A 25,558-nucleotide genomic window follows, 5' to 3' on the forward strand; every position below is an offset into this window, starting at 1 on the left:
CTGCAGGTGCCAGCAACCACCCATAACTCCTGCTTATGTTTTCATTAGGTTGCAGTAATGATAAGAAACAAGGGTATGTATAAGCTTTTTATTGATCAATATAGATACTAACATAACTGTTTCTAACCAACCATTTCATCCCTTATTTCTTTCACTGAGCTGAAATTGAGGCCTTGACCCTTGCTGGAAAACCAGGGATGATTTGAAGCCGTCCTCTGCGACTCCACCGTCCTGATTTACATTCCTCCTAAAGCTCTCGTGGCGACACGCCCGGCCCACTTCCCCCTCCAGATGACTGATACCCCCCCAGCCACAGGACAGCCAGAGGCCAGGGTACCAAAAGTAAAGCAAGGCCCATTGAGAGGCACTAGGCCCCAGAGCCTGTGGAAACAGCCATGGAAGAATATACTTGTTTTTTTAAGTGCTGGACTTTAAAAGCCATTCAATACAATCTGAGAAGCTTTAAGTGCTTTGTAAATATTATGTATAAAATACAAAAGTCATATTATGAGGTTTTAGAACATTATAAAACCCAGGGATGAGCCATTACACAGGATAAAATGCCTACATTTCTCAAATATTAATCTATACTGAGGGCTTCCATCACATTCACAGGGTTTAATGAAAGGCCTGTAGTGTTTTACGACACCTTGAAAAGAACAGTGGAAGTCAATCTAAAGCTCCAACTAAGGCCAGCCGCTCTGATCTCCTCCTGGCTCTTCCTGTGAACATTTGAACTAAATAACAATGAACAGATCATCCCTCCACTTAGTCATTGGTAAGAAAATGAGGTGGCAGCTTTAAGAAAAAAAACAATCATATTTGGTTGTGGCAATTAAGGCAAGTGTTTGAACTTTTGTCCTTCAACATGTACAAGGCACCCACATTAATCAAATACATTTTTGTGCATTGCCTCATTCCGAATGTAAGAGATTTTTACAGTGCAGTTGTATAGGAAATAAATAATTCATAAATACCAGAAGCCACTATAACATCCATATATATATATATATATATGGATAAAACACAGTATCAGTTAAAATCTAAATGTACAAAAATAAAAAGGCAGGTGTTGGAGAGGATGGGTACATGTGACTTAGTCAACTGTCACCCTTTCCTAATTGATTAGGTATCTTAATTAACTGTGGAATTATGAGGGTATGTTTCATAGCCTAAAATATGCCATTCCCCCCCCATGGAATTTGAAATCTACAAATATATCCCAGCATTGAATAATTCAAATCACCATTAACATATGGGGGGGGGGGGCAAATGGGTATTGTGAACAAGTAAGCAAAACCTGCTAAAAACAAATGTTTAAAGTGTTCAAGACAGGGTAAAAACAATCATTCCAAAACAGTAAAGATCCTTCCAGTTTACATTTAAAGATGGAATCCGCAGTAGGGGGAAACAGCGCCACTGGCCACCCTACCACCGCTGTTATTGTTGCCAAACTGAGGCACGTCACACAGCATGTAAAAAAATATTGCAGTACATACATATTGTGCGATTCTATCGAGCGTGTAATGATGTACCAGGGGGAAGAAAAAAAGTGTTTGTTGTTTTCAGAAACTTCTTAGTTGTAATATCGCAGATAAACCGACCTCTGTGTGTATATTTGGTACACCCATCTAGTACCAGGTCGGATCCCCCTTTGCCTCCAGAACAGCCTGAATTCTTTGGGTATTCTACAAGGTGTTGGAAAAATTTCACAGGGATGTTGGTACATGCTGACGCGATGGAATCATGCAGTTGCTGCAGATTGGACGGAGGTACATGCATGCTGCGAACAGGCCGTTCCATCTAATCCCAGAGATGATCTATTGGGTTGAGGTCTGTGGGGACTGTGCAGGCCACTCAAGTAAACTGAACTCGCTGTCATGTTGGAGTCTGTGGATAGAAGAGTTGTGCATTCCGAGATGCTGTTCTGCGGCATTATTTTTTGTCTGTTTGTCTATCCTTCGACCTCTCATCAACGAGCTGTTTTCTCCCACAGGACTGCCGCTGATTGGATGTTTTTTGTTTGTCGCACCATTCTTGGTAAACCCTAGACATTGTCGTGCGTGAAAAGCCCAGGAGGGCGGCCTTTTCTGAGATACTGGATCTGGCGTGCCTGGCACCAACGATCATACCACGCTCAAATGTCACTATTTTTGCCCATTCTAACATTCAATCGAACAGTAACTGAATGTCTCAAAACCTGTTTGCCTGCTTTATATAGCACACCACAGCTACATGACTCACTGTCTGTAGGAGGGATCAATTTGTGAAAGGGGTGTACCTAATAAACTGGCCGGTGAGTGTAATATATATATATAAATATATAAACAGATGTGGCTGTTTCCACCATTAAGGATTCCAATTTTTGATTGTCAATTCATCCTTCACCCTGATAAGCCCGATTTGTTCAGCCAGAGAATCAACTGCCCTTTTGAGTAACAACAAAAACAACAACAAAAGCAGTGAAACAACTAAAATGTGAAATTCAGTCACACTTGTCAGCTAGGGTAATGTGCAAATTAAACTAGATTACAATCCACATCAGAAGAGATTACCTAGTGAAATTAATAAATCGGAAAAGTAACCATCTTTCCAAGAATGTCACCAAAGCGATTCTAGGGTGGTATGTGCAGAGACAAGAGGCTCAGTGGAGACAGGAGCTGAGGAAGGCAGGGTGTGCGTCTGTATCTTCGTGTGCATACACATGCGTGTCTACACCAGGCTCCCCGGCCAGGACACCACAGTCAGTGTGACTTTATTCTTCTGCAGCTTGAGCATGGGGATGAGGGACGAGTTGTTCATGCCCACCGTGGTGGCTCCGTTCACAGCTACAATCTCATCACCACACCTAGAGACAACACAGAGGGACAGTCAGTAAACATGGGGCACAGAGATGGGCACAAGAAATGCAACACAATGACCTACCCGCCACAATAATCAGCCTCCTAACAGCTGTGCATTAATTTCTAAATATGATGGACTTCTACAGGAGAATCACATCTAAATGAGCACTGGATACCAGGCTGGCTCCATCTCTGCTCTCAGTTGAATTAAAAATGGTGAAACCAGGTATTTCTGTTCAATCCTGTCCTTGGGGAGGCAAGCCTGCACAAAAGGGAGTACATGCCTTATCAAAGTACAGGGCAGGCTTACCAAAACATAACTCCCTTCTCACTGCTCCTAAACTCCGTCACCCACCCAGATAGTAACAACATGTTTTTCCTCACTGAAGTTTATTATAAGAAACTAGCACTGGCCGTGTGAAGCAACTTACTTGAGGCGTCCGTCGAGGTAGGCGGGTGTACCAGGCACGATGGTCTTGATGAAGAACGGCTGCTGTCCGTGACTCTCCTCGAAGCCACCCACAATGCTGAAGCCCCAGCTCTCCTGATTGGTCTTCAGCAACACGATGTCACGGCACCAGTGCATGTGACTAAGGAGGAGAGGAAGTGACGCTAAAAAAAACCAGTGTGCGTGTGATTTCATAAGCGCAGAATTAAGACCTTCATGTTTTAAATGGCCACCTGAAACAAGTGATAGGGTACTTTTCCGACGCAACAGACTGTCCAAGCATTATTACAGTGTTCAGACTAATATTGCTTGCTAGTATTGTCCAACTACTGAAGTGTTGAGTACAAGCTGTACTCATGACACAGATTGGATTTGAAGAAATGCAAACTTGAGGTAAGTTATTTTCCAACCAATGGTTAGTGTGTGTGCTTACCCGGGAAGCCCCAGCCAGCGGGTCCACAACGGGGCCCAGTTGACGTCATCCTCCCTTGGATTTTCCACAGACTCCATGGCCTCCTTGGCGGCCTCCCCCTCATCCTCTGGGTCTTCTGAGATGGTCTGGATGACCCTGAGGACCACCTGGGCCTGAGCCGTCTGGGCCTTCAGCACCGACACCGCCTCATTGTAAGTCAGCTGGGTCAGATCCACGCCGTTGATGCTCAGCAAGACATCCCCTGGGCAACACAAATCAGAAACATGTCAAGAAAATGTAGCCTCTGCATGCAAAGCTGGCCTTGACATTTAACGGGAAGACCTTTTGATGTAAGAGGTATGCATATTGTCTACCCCTTCACTAACAGAATTATCCCCTTAAGAATTTAAATCTGAACATTAGCCATGCTACGTGGGGTCAATGTATGGAATGAAAACTGTCATGTCCTATCAAAACCATGACTGATAATGGTCACTGGTTTGGTGGTTATATGAAAGCATACTGTCCAAGCATTATTACACTGTTCAGACTAATATTGCTCAGGCCCAGGTGGCTCAGGCCCAGGTGGTCCTCAGGGTCATCCAGACCATCTCAGAAGACCCAGAGGATGAGGGGGAGGCCGCCAAGGAGGCCATGGAGTCTGTGGAAAATCCAAGGGAGGATGACGTCAACTGGGCCCCGTTGTGGACCCGCTGGCTGGGGCTTCCCGGGTAAGCACACACACTAACCATTGGTTGGAAAATAACTTACCTCAAGTTTGCATTTCTTCAAATCCAATCTGTGTCATGAGTACAGCTTGTACTCAACACTTATTCAGAAAGTATTCAGACCCCTTGACTTTTTCCACATTTTTACATTACAGCCTTAGTTTAAACTTAACTTGTATTGTTTAAATTGTATTTTTTTTCCCTCAAACTATAGACAAAACCCCATAATGACAAAGCAAAAACAGGTTTTTAGAAATTTTTGCAAATGTATAAAAAGTTAAAAATAAACTGAAAATATCACATTTATTCAGACCCTTTAGTCAGTACTTTGGCAGCGATTACAGCCTAGAGTTGTCTTGGGTATGATGCTACAAGCTTGGCACACCTTTATTTGGGGAGTTTCTCCCATTCTTTTCTGCAGATTCTCTCAAGCTCTGTCAAGATGGATGGGGAGTGTCGCTGCACAGCCATTTTCAGGTCTCTCCAGAGATGTTCAAGTCAAGTCCGGACTCTAGCTGGGCCACTCAACGACTTGTCCCGAAGCCATTCCTGTGTTGTCTTGGCTGTGTGCTTAGGGTCGTTGTCCTGTTGCAAGGTGAACCTTCGCCCCAGTCTGATGTCCTGAGCACTCTGGAGCAGGTTTTTATTAAGGATCTCTGTGTACTTTGCTCTGTTTATCATTCCCCTCGATCCTGACTAGTCTCCCAGTCCTGCCGCTGAAAATCATCCCCACAGCATGATGCTGCCACCACCATGCTTCATCTTAGGAATGATGCCAAGTTTCCTCCAAAGAGTTCAATCTTGGTTTCATCAGACTAGAGAATCTTGCTTCTCATGGTCTGAGAGTCCTTTAGGTTTCTATTGGCAAACTCCAAGCGGGCTGTCATGTGCCTTTTACTGAGGAGTGGCTTCCGTTTGGCCACTCTACCATAAAAGGTCTGATTGTTGGAGTGCTACAGAGATGGTTATCCTTCTGGAAGGTTCTCCCATCTCCACAGAGGAACTCTGGAGCTCTGTCAGAGTGACCATTGGGTTCTTGGTCACTTCCGGGCGGCCAGCTCTAGGAGTCTTGGTGGTTCCAAACTTCTTCAATTTAAGAATGATGGTGGCCACTGTGTTCTTGGGGACCTTAAATGCTGCAGAAATGTTTTGGTACACTTCCCTAGATCTGTGCCACACAATCCTGTCTCTGAGCTCCACAGACAATTCCTTCGACCTCATGGCTTGGTGTTTGGTCTGACATGTACTGTCAACTGTGGGACCTTAAATAGACAGATGTGTGCCTTTCCAAATCATGTCCAATCAATTGAATTTACCACAGGTGGACTCCAATCAAGTTGTAGAAACATCAAGGATGATCAATGGAAACAGGAAAGGGAAATACCTAGTCAGTTGTCCAACTGAATGTATTCAACTGAAATGTGTCTGCTGCATTTAACCCAACCCCTCTGAATCAGAGAGGTGCCAGGGGCTACCTTAAAAATCGACATCCACATTTTCGGCGCCCGGGGAAGTGGGTTAACTGCCTTGGTCAGGGGCAGAACGACAGATTTTTACCTTGTCAGCTTGGGGATTCGATCCAGCAACCTGGGTTACTGGCCCAAAACTCTAACCACTAGGCTACCTGCCACCAATGCACCGGAGCTCAATTTCAAGTCTCATAGTGAAGGGTCATAATGCTTTTGTAAATTAGGTACTTCTGTTTTTTATTTTTAATACATTTACAAACATCTCTAAAAACCTGTTTTCGCTTTGTCATTATTGGGTATTGTGTGTAGATTGATGAGAAACAAGTTAAGGGGTCTGAATACTTTCAGAATGCACTGTATATCCTAAGTGTACCTTTTTTGATAGTGCCGTCTCGGTGCAGGCAGCCGACAGGCTGGACACTGGTGATGTAGACGGGCAGTCGGCTGCGGCAGTCCCTCCCCCCAGCGATGGTGATGCCCAGGGAGAGTCTTGGCTCCTTCTTCAGACTCACCATCTTCTCCTGACTGCAGAAGCCCCCTGGTGGATCCTGGGAAACACCAGGAAGAACCCTTAATTTGCTTTACATTGATGAGGAGCATGCAGTAGGCTATTTAGATTTGCTTCCTGTTCTTAAGATCAAAACAACTTCATAATAATTATTTCTGGTCATCATAGAAAAGACTGGCGTCAAAGAAAAGTAGCACAATATGCCTGACTCTGCATTCCTTCTGGGGTGTGCTGCTCATCATCTGCCCCTCTCCATTTCCTAGAACTGAGAAGGATCTTTTGACTTAATTGATTCCTTGTGAAACCGCTTGTCCAAAACAATGTAAGCAGCAACATCTCAGATGCAGCTGCGGACTCAAGAGGTAATGTGCAAGGATCGACACTCGGCTCCCGAGTGCACGTGTCGACATCCACAGCTCCTGCCAGCGTCCTTGTTGCTCTCTCTCTGGAGTCTGTTAACCTTCAGAGAGGGCTGGGGAGAAGAGACCTCCCTCTTCCTCCCCCCAGCAGGGAACCCTTCACCCACAGCAACACTCAAAGCCTGGCCTCTGCAGGTGAAAGCTAACCATCAGCAGCTTTGATCCTCTGCCACCCAAAGCAACAAACAAATAGAACATAGTGAGGCAGCACTCTGGACCTTTTGATCAGGAGTGAGCAGGCCCCAGAGAAGGGCTTTTGTCCCTGGACCAGGGACACAGGTGTCAGTCTGCTCCCAAGGCCCCTTTCACCACTGCCTGAGTGAGGAGGGCTTCTGTGGACGTGCTAGGAAGCCTGTACTGGTGACAGAGGGCTGGGGTGTGACTGATCGACCGTGGTGCCATGATCACATTATGTAAAAATGAGAAGCTTGTAGGATCATGTGTGTACACCAACATACAGCAGTTTTTAGTACAGTGATTTGTAAGTTCTAAACATCCGGAGAGGAGATTGTTTACCTTCATGTAGGTGGAGGGGCGTCTGAAGTACTGGGGTTCTGGAGCCCTCCTAGCCACTCGGCCCTGCCCCTCTCCCCCACTGCCCCCCTCCTCCTGGGCCTCCGGCTGCCTCATCACCACAAAGTTCACCCGCACCTCACTGGCCTGCAGACACACACAGTTCAGGCCTCAGATTCATTACACAGCCAGCAAACATATCCTGGGAACCTCTGCTAACATGAAAGTCAATGTTTCCATAAGAGATCATAATAAATCCTATTTCCATAATGTCTCGTGCTTTGGTCTCCATGAAATAGCTGTGCTGTAACTTGTCTACTACAGAAGACCTACCTGTATGATCTGTGCTGCGTTCTCTGGGGTGCCGTGTCTCAGGTCCTGCCCGTTGATAGCCATCACCTTGTCATTGTTGCATAATTTCCCGTCCTTGGCCGCCAGCCCCCCTGCCAACAGGTCCAAAATGAAGACCCCCGTCTCGTCCGACTTGCGGATCAGCTTGATGCCCAGCGGCTCCGAGCGATCCCTCTTTACCAGCGTCACCTGGATTACCGTACCCTGGTTGTGGGCGGTGCCAAGGGGACTGTGAGAGGGAGGGGAGGCGGTGGCCATGATGGTGGAGGAGGGAGTGTGGTGCTCGAGGCCAGGGCGTTGCGGGTGACGGGGGTTGAAGCCCTTCTCCTGCATGACGATGAGTCTGAGCAGAGGGCATGGCCGCCGAAGCACGGAGATGGCCCGGCCGTGTGGGATAGACGCCAGGCTGACGTCATTCACCTAGACACAACACCACATGGTCAGCAACACGGACACTGATACAGCATCCCTCTGGAACACTGCAGGTGGACTAAATATACATAGAGTATCGACAGCTGAGCGAAGTGACTGGTCCCTGCGCTGATGGAGAGCCAAATTAAAATGCTTTCTGCTGATCACGGTAGAATTATGTAGAACAATACATCCTAGGATAGAGGTGCAACTAGTTACTTCTAAACTGGTATTGTTTGTATGGTGAAAAACATTGTTTCAGGTTGGCCTTATGTCATTCAAAACTATTGACATCACCGTTTTTAACAATAAGAAAATCAATAGATGTAGACATACCACTTTAAAAATACTAAGAGCTGTGCCTCCATCTTTACAGCCAAAAACCACAGGTACCTCGACTCATATTGCTCGAGACATCGCATCGACCTTTGGTTGAGAAGGTGTACGAAATTATTGGACCCATTTTTGACCAATTTCAGCTTTACAAACCTCATCCGAGAGAAGCCCTTCTTAAAAATCAATGCATCGACTCAATTTCAACAAATTAAGAACGCAATCTCCGCTCTGTCACACATCTCTCTTTACAGCCAATAGCTGTCCACAAAGGACCCCAAAAAGTGAGCGGTTATATTACTGCTACCAAGGCAGCTAGCTAGTAGGGGTGAGATGAGTTTTTATTCTAAATGTGTGATTGGTCAGCCCAGAGGAAGAGATGGGCTCAGGCATTGTCATGTACCCCTGCCAGACAGCCGGGGGGAGGAGAAATCTGAGGAAGAGAGAGGGAGCATGCTTCTGGGAAGAAAGGAATCTGTATCTTTGTGAAACCCCCTTCAAAAGATATACCATCTCTGTACCCTAGTTCTACCCTCTGGGTGGAAACCAGATTTTAGTTTATTTAGATTTTTACAGGGACAGTGCACCGACCATCTAGCGAGTGGTCTTATGTGTTGAGACAACCTCACAACTAGCATGTAATCTTCCTTAGCCTATTTACATACAACCAGGACCATAGCCTAAATGTCACTAGACTATGTGTCATAATCAGCCCTTTCTGACCAAGAAAAATAAAACATTGAAGAAAACCAGACAGAGCCTGTCTGCAATCAGGTGAACTTTGTTCCTTCCAGAAGATGGGGCTCGGCCTGAAACAGCAATAGCTCAACAGTGAGTTTCAAAACCCTGTTTCATGGGCCTGCATGGAGAACAGATCTCTGCCACGCATGTTACCATGAATCCAGAGACCCGTTCATCCTGAATATCTACTTCCCCACCAACAAATTCCCCCCCATTTACTGAGGATCATGGGAACCCAAGGGAATAGGGTTGTGTGGAATAATAGGTCAAAGCTTCTTATAAAGCACCATCTTCACAAAGTGCAGCCATTACCATTGTTAAGGTGGACATTTCAAAGTATACGGCTACGGCACTAAAGCTACATAAGATGATTGGAAGGAGGGGAGCGGCCTGAACATATTTTTCAGGTGACCTATCCCTCTATTATTTACAGTGAGGAACCAGTCTCACCTCCAGAATGTGGTCCCCCGGGGCCAGCCTGCCATCGCGGGCCGCCAGTGAGTCACGGATGATCTCCTGGATGACTATGTTGCCCAGGGGCGTGTCCTTTCCTCCCACAATACGCAGGCCCAACTCCTGCTCCTCCCGATTCATCTCCACCACGTTAGCCTCGGCCACCAGGCTGGACCGCATGGAGGTCTCTGTGGGGGGAGAAGGGGGCAGACAAGGGCATGATGATTTGAGGTACACGTTTACATAAACAGAGACAAACAACCTGACAAACGCATGCACGGGCACACACACTCACCGAGATTCAAATATGCTCAAACACATATCAATGGTCCATGGTTGCCTTTCATTGTGTGCGCAATGCCAAAACACCCTGGGGTTCTGAATCAAGTAGGGCAAGTGGCAACCTATTCCCCAAGAATCACTCACAATGAGGTAATAATTTCTGCGATAATGATCGCCAGTGTTGCCAGGTAACTTTGTTTTGATGGACTTTGTTCCACAGTACTGGATTACAAATTCCCTGGAGGGGTTCTAAGTCTAGACCAGACAGAGGTTAGGTTGATACCAGAGGAGGCTGGTGGGGGGAGCGATAGGAGGACAGGCTCATTGTAATGGCTGGAATGGAATACATGGAACGGAGTCAAACACATGATTCCATATGTTTGATACCGTTCCATTGATTCCATTCCAGCCATTACAATGAGCCCATCCTCCTATAGCTCCTTCCACCAGCCTCCTCTGGTAAATACACCTTCTGAAGGTTCAGACGAGGATTTGTGTCTGAAATCTGAGTGTCTGAAATCCTAAGCCCCCAGCTAAATGATCAGCACTCGTCTTATCCAGGTCTGACAACTCTCTTGCCAGGGATGGCCACATCAAAGGAGCTTTGGGTTTTCCCTAAAGTCAACACAGCTGACAGACTGTTTCCTCTCCCTTCCTTCCCCAGGTGCGTTCATAAAATCCTTACTTATTCGTTGCCCTGATTGACACTGATATAGATTTGTCTATTCTTAGAAAGTATCCTATTTTTTTTCCAGTGGGAGCTCACTGCTATTCACTTAGACTGACAGACTATCATTATCATACAACAATAATCAGACTTCAGACATAGTGACGTTAGTGTGACGTCTATCTGGTTTGTGTTGTGGGCAAATCAGGAAGTGAGTGACGTGTGACATCTTACCGTCCTCGGTCTCTTCGAAGGCAGGGTTGATGAGGCCAGGTTCGGGCTGGGTGTCCCGGGTGGCAGTACGGGTCATCGTAGGGGTATGTTTGGTATCAGCACCTGACTCCCCCTCCCCCCTGTTCCCCTTTAGCTCATTCCAGGGGGGTCTCTTCCTCCTCTCTGCCTCCTCCCTCAGCCTTCTGAAAACAGGACATCTTAGAGAGGGAGGAGAGGGAGAAAGAGGAAGAGTGAGATAGTTAAGTCAACATTCAACAATCCTCCTTTTAATTAAACCTCATGACATTCATCCAAAACTGTCCGTGAAGTTAACCTAAAATACCCTGAGTGAGCACACGCCTCCTACATTTCTTTAGATACCGTGTGACCAGCAAAAAAGGGAGTACGATCAATGTTCATTCATTTGTTTCAGTGAGGAGGAGGACAAGTCTAAAAAGCTAGAGGTGTGGGAAATGGGAATGAATAGATTTAGTGACTGGTGAGGGAGTCAGAGAGAGCGAGACTATGAGAAGAGGAGAAGAACTATGCAGATGAGGAGCCTTTTTTTACTGCATTGCAGGGAGTCTGGGGGGGGGGGGACAGGTCGAGTGTGATTAAGTCAGAGAGAGAGCTACTGCTGCTGGTCCTGCTGTCTGAACTTTGCCTCCTGTCTGTTTGCACGGATGGTTGCAGGATGACCAATTATCATAACATAACCTTTACCCACTACTGACTGTGTCATAGCTGCTTGACGATAAGCACCACACCACACTGGCCAAGTGAGGAAAGGGAAGGCTAATCCACAAATTACAAAGATCTCGGGGATATGACATTTGAGACTGAACCTCTCCTTTGAGTCCAGGCACTATGTAATAAAAGCTTTGTCATGGGAGACTCTAAACCTGATTGACTTATGTTATGTGAATCCATGTTAAGTTAATTTTGAGTTAATGGGTCAAATGTTAATTCCTAAATTCAGGCATGGGAAAATAAATAGACCAGCCAAATATAAACTACAGTAAACAGACAGGTACTATTTTGGCTTACTTACTCTGGTTGCAAAGCAGACAGTTTAAACTCAACTCTTAACTAAATACCTTTCCCCATCTCAAACTGCCTCTTCCCCGGCCCATGACAATCATCACGCCTCCGCGGTGCCCCAGCCATAACCCTATTCACCTGTTGTGCAAGTGGGGCTGCAGCTCACAGCGCTGCATCTGCTGCTGGCACTCAGCTTGGTGTGGACAGAGCACGGTCAGCTTGTCCAGCAGGTTCCTGACCAGCAGGCTGGAGGGCCGGCAATGGTACAGCTGCAGCTGCTGGCGGTCCACGGGACAAAAGTCCTGCTCCTTCAGGAAGCTGCTGAGGCACTGGAAGCAGTAGGTGTGTCCGCACGGCGTGTCCATGGGCTGCAGCAGGGGCTGCAGACAAATGTGGCACACCAGCTCGTCATCTACCTCATCCTGGTACTCAAACAGGTGGTTCTCCTGGCCTCCCTCGTGCTGCTGGCCACACTCCTTGCACATCTTTGCCCATGTTAGGCCAGCACTGCTGCTGCTACTGGGGACCATAGGCTCCGTCATGGCCACAGGCTGGAGTACCTAGCTTGAAAGTCCAACTTCCAATGTTCCACTGTCCTACTTCCTCTGTGCCCTCGTTTCCCTGAAAGGATATGCTTAGTTTATTTCATAATGGGGGCAAACATCCCAAAGTGAAGGTGAGGTTGAAACCCTGATCCACCGCGTGTCATCTCCTCCTCACGTCTTCATCCTAGATTTCTGTTTAGGGAAGCACAAAAAGAGATCTGCCGTTAGAGTTGGGATTTTCCTACTCATATTGACTGGCTCAACAGGAAATGACACAGAGCGGCAACAAAAGGGAGGCTGGAGCAGCTGTTTCCTCTCAGCCAGTTTCCTGAGAGACTAAAGGAATTCTCCTTTTGGCTACATGTCACTGTGCGCTTCATTAAAATATTGGGGGGGGGGAAGGACTAAAAGTTAAAAAAAACGTGCTAGAATGAAAACTGAATGAACTGGGCAGAAATGCAATCCTCTAATGACCCCCTCAGCTGTCTCTATCCCTCTGTGAGGCTTCTAATCTCTCCACTAATTCCCTGTCTTTAGGTGAGGCTGATTAGAAAAGCATTCTTCGCTTTTAGAAACTTACTCTACACATGTGCAAAGAAAAGAAGCCGATGTGTAAGCTTCAATCAACACTTGTCAAATGTATCGTATAACCAGCGAATTGCAGCACAAACAAACAAGCATACGAGTGTGGTGGGAGTACCTAACCAACAATACTGACGCAAATACTGAGCTGTTTACGTGCCACCTTTTCTCGTTCCACTTTGTCACATGATAAAAACCCAGCCAACAGCATTATGTACACAGACCAGCTTCCCTGCATTCCCAGCACTCCTCTCTGACCCCCGTCGAGAGGTCAGCAAGGCAAAAGAGCAGACTGATTCTGTAGCTTGTTCGTCATTAGCTTGTTGCACCTACCTGAAAAGCTGATATCAGCGTTGCCAAGGGCCCCGGCCAGTCGGCAGCCACCGCATGCAAACAAGAAACTCAGACCCAACAGCTGTGCTGGCTGCCTGCAGCCTGACTGAAACCAGAGCTCTACCTCCCCGGCACACAGTCATAGGTTGTGTGTGTGCCCAGCACTGCACCAGCTGTGTGGCAAACTGAGGGGGAGTGGTGTGACTAGACTGAGGGAGGGGATGTAGAGGTGGAGGGAGGGGGACTCAGACTGCTGATGTTGCACTAGCGCAGGCAAAACACTGAGGCCAAACCCAAGGCTGAGGAATTATACCAAGGCTGTAGTGTACACACACACGGAGGTCAAACAGGACGGCCCACTCTCTCACCGCCTTTCTCGTTACTCAAGTGATCCTTCGTCTTGTAATGGATAAGCGTCACGGATCCTGTGGCAAAGCAGAGGAAGCATAACCAAGGTTCTGCCCGACTTCTTTGGGAATTCACATAACCAGACTCAATGACTCCAAAAATACTCAATCTGACCTGAGATTACTTCAGAAGATGGATGATGAAGTCAAGTGTGTCCCATAATTGGAATTCTGTGTAAAATAAAACAAACGCCACCCACTTGACTGGAGTAGATGGAATGCCTCCTTATCAACACATGCATGTTTAGACTTGCCTGGGCAAAACAGAGATTAGCCTAAATACAATTCCTCCTAATCTTTGGTATGCATATTTGCCATAGCATAAAAAGCACACAGTCTATAAATGTTTAATAGGAGAGAGCTGGACAGAGAATGTAGCTTAGAGATAGGGAATGAAAGGGTCTATCGAGTTTCATTGAGGATGTAGCATGGGTGGTTATTAGAGGCCGTGGGCTGCTGAGGAGCCAGGCAGGCAGGGACCCTGAATGCTTGTCCTTTTAGGAGATGAGCAGTTGAACAGACTTAATATAGTTATCCTCTGAAAGAAGGTACCTTCTTTCAGAGGATAACTTTATTAAGTATGTTCAACTGCTCATCTCCTAAAAGGACACGTTCTCATGTATAACCCATTTAAATGTTCCATTGAGCTTCAATGTTTAAATCATATTAATCCATGTTAAATATCATAATAAAAAATACATTAAAACATATATTTTAAAATCAATGGTTTCTAATGCCTGGAGGAAATAACTAGGGAGGAAACTGCTTGGGAAGAAATAACTCATGGTATATGTCTTCAGTCAAATCGTTATCCCGGGCTAAACATGCTTTGACAGCAGTGGTATGCAGTGCTATACATTGTAATATTGGCAACGTTGCGTTGTTAAGTACTGAACTGTTCATGTGTAGTTCTGGTATAAGGTGTGCTCTGAAGATGACAAGGTGACCTTAACAGGGGGGGGGGGAGATACCTCAACATCAATGTGTACAGTCACTCATAGCCAGATGAGCTTTTAAGTCAAACAGGACTGCCAGCTGTTCAGTCACTGTGGTTGTGACAGACAATAACCTCCCCTCACCAATGTTTCCATTGTCTCCACAACAGAGGTGAGTCACATTTTCCACACACCCTCGTAAAAGTGAACGCAGGTAAATCCATGAGGCAGACAGAAAAGAGAGACGTATTAGATCAGCTAAAAAGGGTGTGCAGAAATCCTGACTGATTTGACTGTCCGTTATGGTTGACTGAAAGTGAAAATACAGGGAACGCCCTGTATACTTGCCCCCTAAAGTTCACATTGCTTCATAATCTACCCACTCCCTTTCTACACCAGTATGATTGCTAGCCACCCTGAAGCCTTGAGCATGGTACCCATTAGTGCCAGTCTCCACTACAGAACCACATCCAGGCTAAAAAGTTACAGGTTGTAATCCTCCCACTGTTCACCAGCAGACCACTGTCTGAAAAGCACACAACACACTGGGTTCCAGAAACAAGACATCAACTTCTGACCAGGAATATCCATCCATGAATAGAGAGCTCCTTAGGTCTGCTATTCAATAGAGTGAATGAAAAAGAAAAGCATGAATTATCATCCATTACTCAAAAGGAACATACCTCTTCCAAACCAATTACCCCTATAGCCTACATCTGGTTTTATAAAGATGTGAAGATGATGGATGATTTGACACAAACAACCTCTTGATTTAGGCTCTTAGGAACATGACACTAGTTTCCCATGGAGAGGAGCTCAAAACTAACAATAAAACAGTCATTAGCCAATAGCCACTACCACCTCAAGATCAAATAGGACCGTCTGAACTTGACATGCACATCCCATGCAATATACAGTTTATTAGGTACATCACCCTGTTCACGAAAATGGTTCGTTCCTACAGACAGCGAGTCACGTGGCTGTGGCTTGCTATATAGAGCAGGCAGACAGGCATTGAGTCATTCAGTTACTGTTCGATTGAATGTTAGAATGGGCAAAATTAGTGACCTAAGAGACTTTGAGCGTGGTGTGATCGTCGGTACTAGGCACGCTGGTTCCAGTACTTCAGAAACGGCCGGCCTCCTGGTGTGACAAACAAAAAACGTCCAGTCAGCGACAGTCCTGTGGGCGAAAACAGCTCGTTGATGGGAGGTCGAAAGAGAATAGCAAGAATCGTGCAAGTTAACAGGCGGGCCACAAACAGGCAAATAATGGCGCAGTATAACAGTGGTGTGCAGAACAGCATCTCGGAACGCACAACTTGTCGGCCCGTGTCACGGAAGGGCTATTGCAGCAGACGACCACACCAGGTTCCACTCCTATCAGCTAAAAACAAGAAGAAGCGGCTCCATTGGGCACGCAATCACCAACACTGGACAATTGAGGAGTGGAAAAACGTTGCCTGGTCTGACGAATCCCGGTTCCTGTTACGTCATGCTGATGGTAGAGCCAGGATTTGGCATAAGCAGCATGAGTCCATGACCCCATCCTGCCTGGTGTAAACAGTACAGGCTGGTGGCATAATGTTGTGGGGAATGTTTTCCTTGCACACGTTAGGTCCCTTGACACTAATTGAGTAACGTTTCAATGCCCGATGAATTCAGGCTGTTCTGGAGGCAAAGGGGGGTCCGAACTGCTACTAGATGGCTGTACCTAATAAACTGACCACTGAGCATATACTGGTTGTATGAGCAAATCTCCTGTTACCTCTCTATTCATATGCCTTAATTCAAATGATGTGCCATTGCAATACTCTATAATTTCAATATTCACTGTCAGTGACATAGCCTTAGTAGTATAGAATAAAACCTAGTCATTCACCAGAAAGTGCCCACTTCTAACACCTGACACACAGGCTTTAGCACTATTGTGTTACTGTAGAAGAGAGGCCATCGTTGAGGGCTGGTCTATTCCCTGGTCAGAAAACATAAATAATCCAATGTCCCCACTGACAGCTGATGACAAGGTTAACTGAGCAAACTTCCCCCTTCATTCAAATTTGCGTTGCACACATGCATGGTAAATCAATTAAGTGTCACTCCTCCTATACATGTTATGGCATATTACCTTTTTTACTCACGTCACTGGAAAATAATGCTGAGCATTCCGCACTCTAAAAACAAACTACTTGACCACATTACGTTCTCACCTTCAACAACACAGCCTGAGATATGTTAGACTACCCTTCAAATTTGTTGGAATGTGTTAGACTAGGCTATATATATATATATATTCATACACTTATGTTAATGGTGGGCTGTATAAAATGTGTGAGAATACATTTAAAAAGTTTAACACCGTCATGTTCGATGAGAGAATAGAATGTACGAGAACATAGAGATATCCGAGACCGAAACTCGTCTTCTACAATTTGTGAAGGGCTTTTTCCGGAATAACAAAACAAACACAGTCGTGAACTCGTGCTATGACTAAAGTAGCCTATAGTATCGAGAAACGATTAATATAATCGTATACGTTACATGTCTGGGTGAATAATACAGCTCATTTGTCCGAGGGCACCGAATCAGTTGTTAGAAGTACAGGTAATATCCCTAATTTCGAACAACAAAACAAGTATCCTAGGATCTGACGTCTCCACAGGAAGTCCATGCAGGTGATATTTAAATTAGTCAGGTTACTGTCCAACACCACACGTGAGTGACTCACTGCATAGATATTCTTTCATCCTTAAATATTGAACACCTTCCTGTACGTGTCATCATCTGCATTTCACGATATTTTACAATGGGCAGTCCCTTCACATAGTAGCAGCCTAGATTGTAGCCTGAAGTAATAAACACATTTTGGGAAAGCTTCGATTTTAATTGGCAAAATTATCACGTAATGTTAAATTAAAAGTGATGAACATTTTGTGTTAAATTAAAAGTGAATACCATTTTTTTCTGCTATAGTAGCCTACAATGTAATGATCAATTAAGTATGCATTGACGATGAATGATCAATTGAGGATGCTTAAAGACTCCAGAGTTTGTATGCATAACAGTTTTATGAGAGAAAATTGTAACTGTGCATTTCAGTTGTAATAACATTATCAGTTTCTCTCAACTCACCTTGCGTTAGAGGGTGAGAAAAGTGACACACAATAGAGTGTTTGTAAGCTATGTTTTCCCTTCAGTTTCTCCCTTCCCTGATTTATTGGTAAGACTCACATTGAATACAAAGGAGCCGTCTGAATGGTGCCCAATGAAGTAATAATACTTGCTTTGGGACCCTACCAGTTAAAAGGCTTTTGACACATGAACAGTGTTAGCTTCATACCCCCTGCAGGATGGAAGGGAAGTCTCTGTGTCATAAAACCTCTCTGTTAGGGCCTGTTCCCCTGTGATTTATCGGCCTGCTAAGGAAAAGCTACAGCCAAAGACATACATTTGTTGACATGTTGTGCTCAATGGATGTGTAACAACGCTTCTATCCAGAAAATGTCTAGTGTCCTACTTCTCACAAAACTTAATTAACTCGTGTATTTCTGAAAAGTTTTGTGATAACCTCACAGCCTTCTCAGAAAACATGTATAACTGTTATTAACTGTAACATAGACCAGTTTAAGTTTCTTACAACCAACAGATCCAATGGAAGAGATCTAGAGATCTAAATATTTAGAGATTGACGTTATACTTATAATTGCAATATCCGGGAGCAGGAGGTATTCAATTGTGAGTCATTGTGTAGATCACTGGAATTGAACAGAGGCATGAGGAGCCCCTTCTTAAGACTGTCGCATTGCTTGAACCTAATGAGCTTTGATGAGTAAGAGTGACACCATGTGGTCAATTGTAGGATGACTAACACAAGTTAATTTGTTACTGTTTCTCACTGAACCAAGTAAGGGTACCTCTTTAAATAATATTTAGAGAGGTACACTTATCTAAAGGATACATTTGGTGTATTTATCTGTCTTTTTGAAGGTGTTATACATTTTCACAAATTACTGAATGACTTCAAGGTGTTATGATGACTAAATGGCAATCTTATTTTACTGTAATTAATTCATCTGTGTCGCTGCTATTAAAAAGCTATATGATGAACCACACCAGAACCCACGGCACAATTAATCTGGCATGGCAGCTGACGGGAAATGCTGGAAGTAAAAAGAAGGTGGCAAGGAGGGAAGAAAAAGAAAGAGACAAGATAAACACTAGCCTAACAATGCAACACATACTGTCTCTCTCTCTCTCTCTCTCTCACAGAAAGGACCCACGGCCCTCTGTTTGAGGTAGGGGGCCCACAAACAAGAATGAAGCTGTTTGTCTTTCCTGAGAGCGGTAAAACATCCTCAACACAAACACTTTCTTGGCCGCACCGCCAGCGAGAGAGGAGAAGCTCACACCGTCAGGTAAGGCAGCTGCAATCTCACTCCACCAGGGCCTTTGATGTCTTTAGGACAAAGCTGATCATTAAGGCCCCTTACATCTTAATCCTTTTATGTGGAGCTTGGCTGTTATAAATTGATACACCACGTCTGTAATGGGATACTGTATGTCTTTAAACGGGCCAAATAGAGTACACAGAGCACAAGTCAATCTGGTTCTGTCAGTTACTGTTATATGGTGTTACATAAGGAGTTAAGGGAGATTTGCTGGCTGGCCTTAGTGGCCTATGAATTAGATTAGGGCAGTAAAATGCAATGCTTTGTACTGTTATGTAATTTTCCTGTTAAAAATGTTTTATTCAGAAATGTACACTCCGAAGGAAAGAATATCATAGAAAGTGGGTGGTTACACATAGGAGGACGTCTGCACACACACACACACACACACACACACACAGACAGAGACCTAGGCGCAGGTGCAGTGAATATCTCTCTATTGCTTAACTGTTGCTAGGGGGAAACTGAGGGCACATTAACTTCACATGCAGCCCCCTACCCCCGCTCCTCCTCCCCTACCCCTGGGCTAGACAGCAAGGCATCTGTTTCAGGCCACAGCTTGCACCTCCGACCCCAGGCTCTGTCTGGCCTCCACATGCAGGCCCTAAATCAGTGACCACAGAGAGACTACAGAGGTCACCTCCCCTCACCCCCCACATGGCCATATTGTGACATCCAAGTGTCGCTTCAACAGACTTGTGGTGTGTGGAGTTGGCTTCTGACCCGTGAGACAGAAATACTACCTTCATTTCCTTTTTCTTTAAAATGTTCAATGTCTGTATGTGTGTTTCTCCACCAGCTTTATGAAGACCTATAGAAAATAAATGTAGTCAGTGTTCCTACAGAGAAGTTAACCTATACTGTGGAAAGTTGTGTGCATACCGTGTTAAGCAATGTCCTTTTCATAAAGAGCCCCTAAATCATTTGCTATTACAGTGTGTGCTACAGTGTGTTATGAGGAAGAGAGAGGGGGGGGGGGGGGGGGGGGGGGGTCCTGTGGGGTCTGTTTGTGTTTGTGAACATAGCCCCATGACATTAACACAATTAGTCCCAACCAAATCATGAGAAAACAAAAAGATAATTACTTGTCACATTGGAAAAAATGTACAAAAAACCTCAAAGAAAACTAGAATTCTATTTGGCACTAAACAGAGTACACAGTGGGACAATACCTGACCACTGTGACTAACCCAAAATGAAGGAAAGCTTTGACTATGTACCAACTCGGTGAGCATAGCCTTGCTATTGAGAAAGGCCGCCATAGGCAGACCTGGTTCTCGAGAGAAGACAGGCTATGTGCACACTGCCCACAAAATGAGGTGGAAACTGAGCTGCACTTCCTAACCTCGTGCCAAATGTATGACCATATTAGAGACACGTTTCCCTGAGATTACACAGACCCACTAAGAATTTGAAAACAAATCCAATTTTGATAAACACCCATATCTATTCAGTGGAATACCTCAGTGTGCAATCACTGCAGCAAGATTTGTGACCTGTTGCCACAAGAATAGGACAACCAGTGAAGAACAAACACCACTGTAAATACAACCCATATTTATTTGTTTTATCTTTTCTACTTTAACTATTTTCACATCGCTACGAAACTGTATATAGACATAATATGACATTTAAAATATCTTTATTCTTTTGGAACTTGTGTGATTGTAATATTTACTGTTTACTTTTATTGTCTATTTCACTTTTGTTTATCCATTTCACTTGCTTTGGCAATGTAAACATATGTTTCCCATGCCAATAAAGCCCCTTGCGTTGACTTGAGAGAGTTGTGTAAAACCTCACTCTCCTTAACTTGACCAGTGACCCAGGAATATGCCCTATGTATTATTTGCTGTCCTCATAGCCCGCTGAGGGGCCCTTAGAGTGCTTGTTTGTAGCTGTCATGTCGCTCTGCTCGTCTGCCCAGCATGTCATTCTGTAACCCCTCAGAGATTGTTATCAGTTCATTTTCCTCTCCTCCTCCCTGCTCAATGCAGACTCCCTCACAGCACTATGCTGACCTTAACTGCCCACGCCGCTCCTGGTGGCACTTTGACCTTTTCCTCCTCTTATCAATATGAAGGGCTTGCCTGGATAAGGTACGCAGTCCCTCATAAGGATAGAGTGAGGGTGCTGCTTTCTTTCCCTGCCCTCTCCCAGCCAAATAGACTCCTTCTCTGTATTTAATTGGACATTGAAGCTAAAACTTTTGACGTGGCTCTATACTCCAGCATTTTGGATTTAAGATCAAAGGTTTCATATGTTGTTGTTGTTGATTCATTTGCAGTTTGTTTTGGCTGTGTTTCGGATGATGTTGTGTCTAATAGAAATGAATGGTAAATAATGTCATAAATGAGAAAGTTAGAGGCATAAATATCATACATTTCAAACATTTCATACATTGTTTTTTTTGGGGGGGGGGTTATGATCTTTGTGCCTCTGTAACTTTCTCACTCATTCATTCATCATTTATAATTATCTGTAATCATGGTAGCGTCCCATAGTGTCCAGGAATATATTATATTCTTATTTACAATAAAAGTGACACCAAAATGACACAATATATTATGTACCATGCATTTTTATTGGACACAACATAATCCGAAACACAACCGAAACAAACTGCTAATGCATCCAACACAGAGTCACAAGCTTGATGTAGTCATTGCGTGATAAGAGTATGGAACCAAATACTAAACTTTTGGCTACTTTAATACATTATAAGTGAATTTGTACAAATACTTATGTCACCTTCAAATGGGAGGACTAGATACATAAAGTGCTATCATTTCTAAACGGTAAAACAGACATGTATTGAAATGCCCTTAAATAAAAGATGTCATTATGTATGGTCACCACATATAAAATGTTTGATCTCAAATCCAAAATGAAGTAAGTAGCTTTAAGCCGGAAGAGCTCATAGGAGCAGGAGCCTAACTCCTGTTTCTTTAGCTTGAGGCAGCTTGATGTACAAGTACACCCCCTGGACAGGAAGCTAGTCTATTGCAGGGCCTCACCCCAAATCTATCTCCTTAATAATGATGCATCTGGTCCCAGTTTTAGTCTTTGATATGACTCGTGCCGGGATTCTATCTCCTATACTTCCAACCTCTGGGCGGACACTCTAACCACGAGGCCAAATAAATACAGAGGGGAGAGTAGCTGGGCCTATTATTCATGTTAGCTGAGAGGCTATCTTAGACCAGTAAGTCTGGTTATATATTTAAGTAATAAGGCCTGAGGGGGTGTGGTATATGACCAATATACCACGACTAAGGGCTGTTCTTATGCACGACACAACACAGAGTGTCTGGACACAGCCCTTAGCTGTGGTATGTTGGCCATGTATCACAAACCCCGAGGTGCCTTATTGCTATAATTAACTGGTTACCAATGAAAATAAATGTTTTGTCATACCCGTGGTATACGGTCTGCTAAAGTACAGCTTTCATCCAAATCAGCATTCAGGGCTCGAACCACCCAGTTTATAATTTACAATCTATAAGTACAATTAGAGCTTGTGACATGTCTCTTACTTTGACCATGCAGACTCAAGGAAGACCCAGATGTGATGTGCCCAACAATGCCTCTCTACCAGACGAACTCAATGCATTTTACACTTTGACAATAACAACACTTTGCCGTGCGCGAGGGCCCACACCGACCCAGAGGACTGTGTGATCTTGCTCTCCGAGGCCGATGTGAGTAAGGTCTTTAATCAGGTCAACACTCACAAGGCTGCAGGGCCGGACGTTATTCCAGGGCACGTTCTCAGAGCGTGAGCAGAACAGCTGGCAGGCATATTCACAGTCATTTTCAACCTTTCCTTGCCCCAGTCTGTAATCCCGACAATAGCTCTAAGGCTTCATGCCACAATGACTACCGCCCTGTAGTACTCACATCCGTAATAATGAAGTGCTTTGAAAGGCTGGTTATGGCACACATCAACTCCATCATCCCAGACACTCTAAACCCATAGACAACACAATCTCAGTTGCACTCCACACTGCCCTCCCCCACATAGATAAGAAGAATACCTATGTGAGAAAGTTGTTCTTTGACTACAGCTCAGCGTTCAACACCATTGTCCCCTCCAAGCTCGTCACCAAGCTTAGGACCCTGGGACTGAACACCTCCCTCTGCAACCGGATCCTGGACATCCGGACGGGCCACCCACAGGTGGTGAGGGTAGGCAACAACACATCCGCCACGCTGACCCTCAACACGGGGTCCCCACAGAGGTGTGTACGTAGTCCCCTCCTGTACTCCCTGTTCACCCACGACTGTGTGGCCCGCACTACTCCAACACCATCATCAAGTTTGCAGACGGCATGACGATGGTAGGCCTGATCACCAGCGACGATGAGACAGTCTACAGGGAGAAAGTCAGTGACCTGGCAGTGTGGTGCCGGGACAACAACCTCTCCCTCAACGTCAGTAAGTCCAAGGAGCTGATTGTGGACTACAGTAAATGGGGATAACGAGCACGCCCCCATCCACATTGACAGGTCTGCAGTGGAGCGGGTCGAGAGCTTCAAGTTCTTCGGTGTCCACATCACTAAGGTCTTAAAATGGTCCACATACACACAGTCGTGAAGAAGGCATGACAGCGCATCTTCCCCCTCAGGAGGTTAAAATGGTTTGGAATGGGCCCTCAAATCCTCAAAAAGCTCTACAGCTGTACCCTTGAGAGCATCTTGACTGGCTGCATCACTGCTTAGTATGGCAACAGCACCGCCACCGATCGCATGGTGGATGGAGTGTGATGCGGACAGCTCAGAGCATCACTGGGGCCAGGTTCCCTGCTATCCAGGAGCTCTATATCAGGCGGTGTGGAAAGAAGGCCTGGAAAATCATTAGACTCAAGCCAACCAAGCCATAGACTGTTCTCTCTGCTTCCGCATGGCAAGCGGTACCGGTGCATCAAGTCTGACACTAACAGGCTCCTGAACAGCTTCTGTCCCCAAGCCATAAGACTGCTAAATAGCTAACAAAATGTCTATATGAGATGACCCATATATATATATATATATATATATATATATTTGTTTTTTGCACTCTGTCTCGATGCACACTCTCAGAACTCTACACACACACGCACACACACTCACTCCATTTGCTCACACACACCTAACATGCACACACATTTATACTGACTCTACACACATGCACACAAACTCACATACAATCATCAAATAGGCTGCTTATACTCTGTTTATCATATATCGTGATGCCTAATCACCTTACCCTTATGTATACTGTGCATTCGGAAAGTATTCCGACCCCTTGACTTTTTCCAAATTTTGTTAGGTTACAGCCTTACTCTAAAATGGATTAAAGTACTTCCCCCCCATTAATCTACACACAATACCCCATAATGACAAACGCTAAAATAGGTTTTTAGACTTTTTTGCATATTTATAAAAAAAACAAAAAACAGAAACACCTAAATTACATAAGTATTCAGACCCTTTGCTATGAGACTCAAAATTAAGCTCAGGTGCATCCTGTTTCCATTGATTATCCTTGAGATGTTTCTACAACTTGATTGGAGTTCACCTGTAATAAATTCAATTGAATGGACATGATTTGGAAAGGCACACACCTGTCTATATGAGGTTGCACAGTTGACAGTGCGTGTCAGAGCAAAAACCAAGCCATGACGTTGAAGGAATTGTGTGTAGAGCTCAGAGAAAGAATTGTGTCGAGGCACAGATCTGGGGAAGGGTACCAAAAAATGTCTGCAGCATTGAAGGTCCCCAAGAACACAGTGGCCTCCATCATTCTTAAATAGAAGAAGTTTGGAACCACCAAGACTCTTCCTAGATCTGGCCGCCCGGCCAAATTGAGCATTCGGGGAGAAGGGCCATGGTCAGGGAGGTGACCAAGAACTCGATGGACAGAGCTCCGGAGTTCCTCTGTGGAGATAGGTGAAACTTCCAGAAGGACAACCATCTCTGCAGCACTCCACCAATCAGGCCTTTATGGTAGAGTGGCCAGACAGAAGCCACGCCTCAGTAAAAGGCACATGACAGCCAGCTTGGAGTTTGCCAAAAGGCACTTAAAGGACTCTCAGACAATGAGAAACAAGATTATCTAGTCTGATGAAAGCAAGATAGAACTCTTTGGCCTTAATGCCAAGCGTCACGTCTGGAGGAAACCTGGCACCATTCCTACGGTGAAGCATGGTGGTGGTAACATCATGCTGTGGGGATGTTTTTCAGAGGCAGGGACTGGGAGACTAGTCACGATTGAGGGAAAGATGATCGAAGCACAGAGAGATCCTTCATGAAAACCTGCTCCAGAGCACTCAGGACCTCAGACTTGGGCGAAGGTTCACCTTCCAACAGGACAATGACCCTAAGCACACAGCCAAGACAACGCAGAAGTGGCTTCGGGCAAGTCTCTGAATGTCCTTGAGCGGCAGAGCCAGAGCCCGGACTTGAAACCTGTTGAACATCTCTGGAGTGACTTGAA

The 25,558-nt window shown here is 45.0% G+C and overlaps 1 protein-coding gene across 2 annotated transcripts; it reads right to left on the reverse strand.

The window, feature by feature from the left end:
• Positions 1-74: 74 nt before the first annotated feature.
• Positions 75-17,341, reverse strand: LOC139366243 (ligand of numb-protein X 2b). Of its 2 annotated transcripts, none has more exons than XM_071103509.1 (10): positions 13,293-13,471; positions 11,971-12,569; positions 10,813-11,009; positions 9,627-9,817; positions 7,674-8,111; positions 7,344-7,487; positions 6,274-6,448; positions 3,725-3,965; positions 3,275-3,433; positions 75-2,848 (listed from the first exon to the last, which is right to left on the reverse strand). In XM_071103509.1, exons 2-10 carry the CDS (start codon positions 12,372-12,374, stop codon positions 2,713-2,715), a joined length of 2,085 nt encoding a protein of 694 aa, XP_070959610.1. In that variant the 5' UTR covers positions 12,375-12,569; positions 13,293-13,471; the 3' UTR covers positions 75-2,712. The 2 variants fall into 2 exon arrangements, with proteins under 2 accessions (XP_070959610.1, XP_070959611.1); XM_071103510.1 differs by lacking the exon at positions 13,293-13,471 and adding an exon at positions 17,175-17,341 and having other exon boundaries at positions 77-2,848.
• Positions 17,342-25,558: the final 8,217 nt, after the last annotated feature.

The sequence above is a fragment of the Oncorhynchus clarkii genome, chromosome 14, assembly GCF_045791955.1.
Source record: "Oncorhynchus clarkii lewisi isolate Uvic-CL-2024 chromosome 14, UVic_Ocla_1.0, whole genome shotgun sequence".
NCBI lineage: Eukaryota > Metazoa > Chordata > Actinopteri > Salmoniformes > Salmonidae > Oncorhynchus > Oncorhynchus clarkii.